We start from the raw sequence: 9,441 nt of genomic DNA, 5'->3' as shown, positions 1-9,441 counted from the left end.
AAATCTTATGTGTCATGTCCAGCAAGATGTTTTCAGTATCTAAAAGCACTTGCTATAAATGCATGATAACCTGATATTGATTCCTAGAATTTATTTAAAAGTTAAAAGAGAGAAATCAAAGGTGTCTTCTGACCTCTACACACACACACACACACACACACACACACACACACACACACACACACATGACCATGCCATGTGTGTACATGTGTGTATGCTTATGTATCATTTACAAACGCATGCAATAAACATAATGAAATAAATAAAAATATGTTATGTGCATTCATATCTATATAAATATCTCAGTTTGTGACTTTGAATAATTAATTTTAGAGAGTTGACCATGTAAAATGTAGATGAATGGACCCACTTTAATCTTTAAAAATACTGATCAAATTTCTAAGTTTTCTGTACAGCATTTCATGAACTGTTAAAATATGGCTAAACATTGTGGAGATGTTATTATTTACTCAGAGAATCAGGGAATTCACATAATATACAAGTCAAATATTTAGTGATGTTTTTAGAGGATACATTTAATTTTATAATCAAGTTACTGGCAGTTTTGTTAATGAAAGAGAGACACAAAACTATGTGTTATCATGCAAAGTAATTGTCGTTGTGCTATGTTAAGATATTTCTTAAAGCAGTTTTTAGTATACTTCTTCAGCTAACCATATATATTCAAAAATTCTCCCATCAATTATATTTTTTGCCCTGACCTCTTTCCAGTAGAAACTATATTATACACTTGAATCTGTACTGCTGCAATGCACTCATCCTTTTAGAAAGAATACTTCTAAAAATCCTGATACTACCAATTCAAAATTGTTCCCTACTTCAAAGTAGCATATTACTGAGAACTTTGGGGGAATATCAATATATTCTATTTACTTACATAGCCCATATATAAAGAAATCGTTTTCAATTTTATTATTTTGCTTCATATCAATTTTTAATTGCTTTCAAAATAATCATTAGTTCCCAATGTTTATTCAGGATTCCAGTGTAGAAACTTTTCCTTCAGAAGACTCAAAAGCCAGTGATTTCAGAAGTCAAATTACAAATATGTAGGAATATATTAGTGAAAACATATGATGAGTCATATTTCATTAAGAACTGCTACTTGCTCTCTCAGTTATATTAGATTTTAGAGAATAAGAGAACTTAATTTTTCAGAAAAACAATCCAAGCTGTGTCATCTTTTGTCTTTCTCCATTTTACAGTACAAAACAAATATAAATTCATGTGTTGAAGGTGGGTTGTTTTCTACTATTTTATAAAAAGAAAAATGAATTATATAGTTATTGCAAAAATACATACAATATGTTTATTATTTAAATATAATGTGTATGGGAGCATTTATGGATCCTGTCCTAGTACGAATTCTTTCCAAGAGAGCCATGAATGATAAAGACATAAGTTCATCTCCCATTTAAGTCTCTAGTTTACTAACAGAACAGACAATTCATTGACCTTTTCAGATGTGAGGTAGCTCTGATGTGATGCCATGATATTGAAAACAAATCAATACATATTTTAGTACCTGGTATATACTATTAGGTTCATCTATATCAGAAAACTATGTTGTTTTCTTTCTTCAGAAATAAAGATCACTGGGTATTTATTTATGCAGGACTTAAACAACTCTGTTTACTCTGAATACATGTTAAGTTCTGTGTCACCATTATATGAACACTAAAAGTATCAGTCATGAATCAGTTCTGGCATATACTGCAGCCCTTCTCTTATAAAGAGTCAGAGCTAAGTAAATACATAATAATGAATTTTCCCATAAGTTCTGTAAGAGTGTTCTCCTTACCCCATTTAGTCCTCTCTACCAAACATCTGAGAGCCATAATGTTCAGTGTATAGCTAGATTAGTAATGATGGAATGCAACCATTGTTTTATGTGTGTAGACTCCCTTCAGAGAGATTAAATGTTTATGAATGTGTCATAAGTTGCTGACTTCTTGTTATCTCTACTCAGCAAATAGGGCAAAAGTAATGATTAGATACTATTTTGTTTTTTAGGGTTTAAATCACCTCCTGATAAACAGAAACAAGTAAAACAGTATTAATCACTGAAAATAATTTTAAAATACTGCTATCCTAAGGAGCCTTAAATTCCAGATATTGTAAATCAGCAGTCACCTCACAGAGACAGAGTTTAAAAGTCAGGAAAATAAGAATAACTGGCAACATTCATCTGAAGCCATTTTTAGATTAGGAGTCAGGTGCGCTTCTGAAAGAGAAAGAGGTAATGACTTAGATAGGGAGTCCAAGTTCTCTTTTAACTTCAGCTATTCTTGTTTAGCCCATTCAGTTACTCCCAAATGAGAGCAAAACAAACCAAAACATAAGAACATATCTATTTTACTAATCTTTGCAGTAATTGCACATTGAAAAACTAAATGCATCACATTTTCTAATCTACTCACTGAACAAATCTATTGGCCTGCACGGCAAATTAGACATGTAAAGGAAATAAGAGTAAAGGACACGGTGGCAATAGTTATGATCTAACACTGTCCAAAGGCTCACTGTATGACAGGCACAATTGTAATCGCTACTCATGTTTTAACATGTTCAAATTCCACAATAGTATTTTTTTCCTTATACAAATACGAGTGAAGAAGATAAAGGACCCACGTGTTACTAGTAGTTCTGAATTTTCAAACATTTAATTAGAACCAGTGTCCCTACTATTGGACTAAGGAGTTCTTACACTTTTAACATAATTGTATAAAATGCATGTGTGGGATACAGTACAATTGTGTGGACACCAGGCAAACAAAAGTAAGCAGAAAGTAGAAAACAAAAGAAACCTAAGATTCTTTTATCTAGAAGGGTTATGTGTGAGAGGGTGAGGGAGACAGACCAGAATAATGACAGGTTCCTAATGGGCGAAAGACCTTAATTTCAGTTTACTGTAGGTGGCCATAGCTGAGCAAACAGCTCTTGGGCAGAACCACAACTCAGGGGCAAGCAATCATCAGGTACCCCTTTGACCTTATGGTTAGCAGATGAACACAGAAGATAACTTTCCCTACCCTGCCTCTAAAATGTCCCTAACCACTTACACTTCCCACTACTCAGTCCCCACACTAATCTTTCCTCTACCAAATCAGCCCAGGTTAGCCCATCCTCCATGGAATTTCCATAACTCCACTTAAAAAAAGCTTATGACCTTCTTTAAGGGTTTCTATTGCCAACCCAATGTTGAATAAATAAAACACACTTGTTCGGTACGTACAAGGCTGTCGGTCTTTTCTTGGGTACTTCTTTTGAACCCTAACAATGTGCAATACACAAATTTAGAATATACAGATTCACTGCTTAGAAAGGTCTCTGTTCTTTCTCTTAAGAAAGAAAAATGAGTTTATTTAAAGCCTATTTCATATTTATTAGTGGAATGGAAGGCTGCTGCATTGAACTTCAAAAATACTTCATGGATAAACAATGTAACTACTTCTTTGTTTTTAATTTACTATAAAAGTATTTGTGCTTCATAATGATATTAAAACATAATTAACAGATACTTATTTGGAATAAAATTAACAATAATTGAAGTTGCTATTTTTATATGTGTAGTTTGTAATATAGATTGAACGTTTTGAATGGTCTATTGTTATTTATACAAATCACCTTATTATAAGAAATATACAAACAAAATATACCATGCAGCTATACTAATATAGTCAGTCAAACAAACACTTGTCCATACTCAGAGTTTATGCAACTCATCAAATTGTCTATACAATCAGAACAATCATTTAGAACTTTTGAAAATTCACTTGGGAATTTATACCTTCATTATCAAATATAGTTTGGCACTTATCCACTACACAGAGAGAGATACAAATACACAAATAAAAATGAAAAATCTGTGACAACATTATACTAGGAAAACAATTTTCTTTATATCCTCATTCACAGCTCATGTCATTTAACTGCATTCTGTCTTTCATCATCACCTAAAATTTCCCTTTCCTTTTTCTACTAGAAATTATTTGCTAACTGTACTTCAGACATGGGTTAATAACCAGAATTCACAAAGCATTACATAAATTAAGTACCATGGAAATAAACTTCCAATCAAAAGATGGACTAACGAATGGATAATTTTCAAAAAAAGAAGAATCACAAATGACCAATGACTATTTTTTAAATGTGTTCAACATCATTAATCAACAGGAAATGCAAATTAAAGCTAGTTTGACAAACCATGTCACTCAAGTCAGAATAGCTATCATCAGCTTATCCAATAGCAAATGATGGATAGAGTGTAGGGAAAAAAGAAGAAACTTTATTCACTGCTGGTGGGGATACAAATTAATAGAGCCATTATAGAAATCAACTTGGACATTCCTCAAAATGTAAGAGTAAACCTACCATATTACTCAACTATTTCATCCTCGGGCACATGCCCAGAGAATTCCATGATCCACAATAAACATTTCTGTACCTCTATACTTATTGCTGCTTTATTTACTACATCATGAAATCAGAATCTACCGAGTTGTCCATCAGCAAATTAACGGTTAATGAAAATGTGCACATTTTTAAGATGGAGCATTATGCATCTCCAAGGAAAAATGATATAAAAATTTGAAGAAATACAAATGGGTTTAGAATCTGTATTAGTGTCTATCATGTAATGTGTTTTGTAAATATATGTTAGCATGAAACCTAAATACTTTCAATGTATGCTAATATAGTTAGCCACTTAACTTAGATAATTACTTTTCCTGACAAAAATATCTTACAATGATTTGAAGAGAATATATTGAAATGGTATCAAATAATATATAAGTCACACTCATAGCAGGCCTCAAAAGTGATAACTATTTCACTTTGGTATAAAACTTGAGCTAAAATATTACACATTTATTTTATCTCAGAATTCTTTTTATTATTACTTCTCATACTGAAATATTGAGTCTACTTTTCATATAATCAATTACGAAAATCAGTACATCGTGTGGCTCTCTGTTCCTTACTATTACATGGATTTAATGTCTTAAGTATATTTTAAACTTGACCCTTCTTTCTTTTTTCTTTTTTTAAATTTATTTTTAAATTTAAATTTAAATTAGAAACAAGGTTGCTTCACATGTCAATTCCAGGTCCCTCTCTTTTTCCCTCCCCTCCTCCCGTGCCCTCCTAAAAACCATCCCAATATCCCCTCATTTCCTCAGGGAGGGTGAGGCCCTCCAAGGGGGTGTCCATAGTCTGTCATTTCATCCAGGGCAGGGCCTAGACCCTCCCACAAGAGTTCAGCTTACGCCAATACAAACTGACTATTTTAGGTTACACCTTTCCCTAAATAAGTGTAGTTCATTTCCATTTTGTTAAATTGCTTTTAGTTTTCCTTCCTTCCCATTTATCTATTTTCCATTACAATAGGAAAAACTTTTTCCAAAATACAGACTTCATTATCATTCAATGTCAAGTATAAGTCTTAGAAGTGAGTTAAACATATTTCAATATGGCTCCTGTGAACCTATATTTCTTGAGTCCTTTCTAACATGCTCAGTTTTCATTCTTTCTATGCTTTATTCACAGAGTTACTTGAAATTGCCATTCTGATTATTGTCAAATTATCATTCATTCTTGAAGGCAATCTAAGTAGCTAGAAAACCTTGTTTCTTTCTTTGAAACTAATTTAGTAGTTTATATTACAAGATATGTTAAATTTAGATTGTTTACATGTGTTCATTTCTTCCTTGCTTCTTAGAGGCAGGTAACAGAAAATTTATTTTAGCATTGTAACAAAATTCATGAGAAAATACACTTCATATTGTTTAGGGCTTTGAACTCATGTTCATAAAGGTCTTTGATTTACTCAGTGTTTAAAATCAACTTATAAGGTAGTTATTGTAAGTAGATAGCAGTTTCTATATTCAAAAATTGTCTAAGTTATTGTAAATGTTTTTGTTATTCAATAAAATAATGAACTACTAATATACCTTTGTTCTGCTCACTCTTGTGCCTGTAATTCTCATGCCCAATTCTACAAATATAATAAGCAATGACATTCAAATATAGCACTTCAGTGATCATGCGTGTAATGTGTTCTTGGACACTTACTAAAGAAAATGTTCTTTTCAAACCTTTGAACCCAATCCTTATTTTAATTTCCACACTCCGGTATCAAATAAAATATATTTATTAAACATACAGGCATATGAATATGAAGGAAAAATATCACAATCAATTATATGTTCCTAATTATTCAAAAAATATGTGATCATGATTTCTACCCTAAAATTTTCTAAATCATGGTTTCTGTCTAAACCATGATTTAGGATTCAACAATAAAAATGTAAGATGCTGACTTATTTCCTCAGTTGTATAGAATCAATCAGTGAAGTATAGACCTTTGACACAGATTATTGACATATTAAACCAAATGGATATATGTATATGTAAACACAGCTGATTATTTCTTACTTTTGTTCCATACTCATAAGTCAGTTCTCCACTTTCTGTTTAAAAATGACTTAAGAACTACATGGAAGTATTCTTATGCCATCATTGCAGTTAATAGGAGAGTTGACACTCTTCTACCTCCCTCTTTAGCTTGCCAGTTTTTTTTCCTTCTAATTTTTTAAAATTTATTTTTCAGTTTAAATTTAGATAAGAAACGCTTGCCAGTTTTAACACAAACCTATGCCTGATATTTTTCTGCCCTAAATCTTCTTTGTTCATTCCACTTTTCTACATAAAATGTATCCATTAAGTTCTTTTTCAATTCAACCCAGATATATTTTTGTAGAAAATGACTATAATTATGTACATGTCTGGTTTTATAAGACCAAGACCAAGACCAAGTATTGTTTACTTGGTAGGCAGCAGGCAATCCTTTGAAATAAACCAAGGTACAAAAGTGCTTTAGACAATGGAGGTTTTCTCTTTTATTTTCATTTATTTATTTATTTTCCTGAAGTAGTTAAACACTCTGCTTTGGCATCATTTACTTCCCATTCACATTAGGTCACTTACAAATTCTGTTTTGTTACAGGAACTCCACATACTGTATGAAAGTATCCATCTCACTGACAGTAGGAGAAAATGACACTGGATTCTGCTACAATTCCAAGATGAAGTACTTTGAAAAAGCTGAACTGAGCAAAAGCAAGGAAATTTCATGCCGAGACATAGAGGATTTTTTATTACCAACCAGGGAACCTGAAATTCTTTGGTACAAGGTATGGACTTTGGAAGATTTTATTGCCTACAAGTAATTTAATGTGTCTCTTACTCTAGAGAAATCTGGATAAAAGTTTAAATAATGTATAACTGATGTCTTACAGAGTGTCATAACAAATCGTGTTGGTCATTATAGGTTTTAGGAGGTTTTGTTTATTTTTATATTATGCGTGTGAGTGTTGCCTGAATGTATGTCAGTGTATCATGTGCATAAAGAACCTGCAGAAGCAATGAGAGAACATTAGATCCCTAGAACTGGAGTAATAAATAAATGGTTTCGAGTGGCCATGTGAATGTTAGAAATTGAACGTGATCATCTGAAAGAACAGACACTACTCTTAACTGTCTAGCCATTTCTACAGCCCCTTATCAATATAAGTCGTAAAAATCATATGCTTTGATAAATAAAATATTGGTTAATATTAGTACTGTTGTACTACTGTATAGGCTATCATGTTTGTATTTAAATCTTGCTTATATCAACAAATGTTTTACAAGTTTGCAAAATGAAACAGTTTGATCAATCATTTCTGGGCTTAGTATTCCAGCATTCCCCAAGGAAAGAGAGGAAAAATAGTTATTGTCTACTGTGATATAATGGAACCCATAATTTTAATGAGATATTATATTCAACAGTCATAACTTTGACTAAAATATAATCATTTTCATATACAATATCCATATGATAATGCAGATAATATTGCAATAGTAATATTGTCTTAAAAATATCATTGCATTATTTTATTTGACTGTCACATTGCTAATATTCATTTTTAATCTAAAACTGTGTATGGTTTTAAGCTTATTTTTATCACCTAAAAGTAGTTTTGGGTTGCAATATACTCAAAAGTGAATATAGAATCTTTCGGTGTTCACGTGGAATAGTTTTTATCACAGATTAATAAAAAACCTCCAAATTTATCATTTTCTTTGTCTAATTGTTGGGAGTTGGACTTTAAGACACTGGGCCTTAAAAAAAGAAAGAAAAGTAACCAGGCCTAGTATATCCCTGTCAGAATCAGAATGTTAACCCTTGCAATTGATTGCCCACCAATTAGAAAAAAATAATAAAAATAAAACAAGAAACCTGAACAAACTCTAATACATTTCTTCAAAATTAGCAGCATTCTTCTCAAAGTCTTAACTTTGATTCTGGATAACAAGCAATGGAATCTCAGAGCATCAAGGGAACTGTTGAGAGTCATTTTTCAACTATTCCCTTGGTTTTCTGTCCTGAACCATGTCAAACATCACTAAATTATTAGCCCCACAAGTTTTCTTCCTGTGGGAATGAGTTTTGTTGTTTCAATTTTGATAATTGAGTACATCTCATTCATGACATTCAGTCATTTGCCTGTCTTCCCCAGGAAACCTTTAAGAATATGATGACACTAAAGTTTTCTAAAACCACATTTTTTTCTAGCATTTGTGTGTGAACATTCTAGACTCGAAGCTTTTCTTCACAAATAAGTTGATTTTGAGATATATATTTTTCCTTATCATTTGCAGGAAACATCTTAAGTTTTTCTGAAATATGGGAGAAAATATGCACACATGTGTACCTTTCAGTTAAAATTATTTCAATAAATTCAACTTCATTTACGGTTTCCTGGTTAGATGTTATTCATTTAAACAGATTTTCCATCATTGTAATAGTCATTTACACTATAGAAAACATCATAATAGAGTGATGGGCAGAAATGCAGCATATATTATTATTTCATACTTTAATTTTTTCAGTCAAAACTTAACCTCTGCCAGATAAATAATAGACATTAGGAGGCTAATTATAAAATGTATACAATTTTAAATGCCTATGCAACTAATACCATAAAATAATATGCATAATTTGCTTACTAATAGCTGAAAAAATCTATACATAATTTCACAGAGGCACTGATGCACATATATTATGGCCCTTAAAAATTTGACTTGCCAATAAATAGTTTTATCTCTCTATAGTTTCAAAAGTTTAAAGCAATTTTGTACTTATTCTATTAATTTAAATACTAGCATGAGAATAGGGATTTGTGCTTTGGGAAAAACAGAAATCAAATATATCATAATTTGGTATGTCCATTTATAATGAAAATGCATATTGATGATGTGGCAAATTAAGAATCATAATTCATTGATTCTGGGACTGTAATCTAGTGTAGCTCTTAGGAAACCATTATAGATACTTTACAAAATGTTAAAAGTAGAACCTCCATATGACAGAACCAT

The 9,441-nt window shown here is 31.5% G+C and overlaps 1 protein-coding gene across 3 annotated transcripts in view; it reads left to right on the top strand.

Annotated features, from left to right (window-relative positions):
* The window catches only part of Il1rapl1 (interleukin 1 receptor accessory protein like 1), a 1,266,931-nt gene that overhangs the window by 692,057 nt on the left and 565,433 nt on the right, over window positions 1-9,441 (top strand). For all 3 annotated transcript variants that reach the window (XM_040744190.1, XM_021232992.2, XM_040744191.1), the window contains one exon: window positions 7,028-7,214. In XM_040744190.1, coding sequence (XP_040600124.1) covers window positions 7,028-7,214 — 187 coding nt within the window. The remainder of the gene's footprint in view (window positions 1-7,027; window positions 7,215-9,441) is intronic.

This window comes from Mesocricetus auratus, unplaced genomic scaffold (genome assembly GCF_017639785.1).
Source record: "Mesocricetus auratus isolate SY011 unplaced genomic scaffold, BCM_Maur_2.0 Super-Scaffold_100003, whole genome shotgun sequence".
Taxonomy (NCBI): domain Eukaryota; kingdom Metazoa; phylum Chordata; class Mammalia; order Rodentia; family Cricetidae; genus Mesocricetus; species Mesocricetus auratus.
Note: the sequence above shows the minus strand (reverse complement) of the source record. Positions and strands in the feature narration are given on the sequence as shown.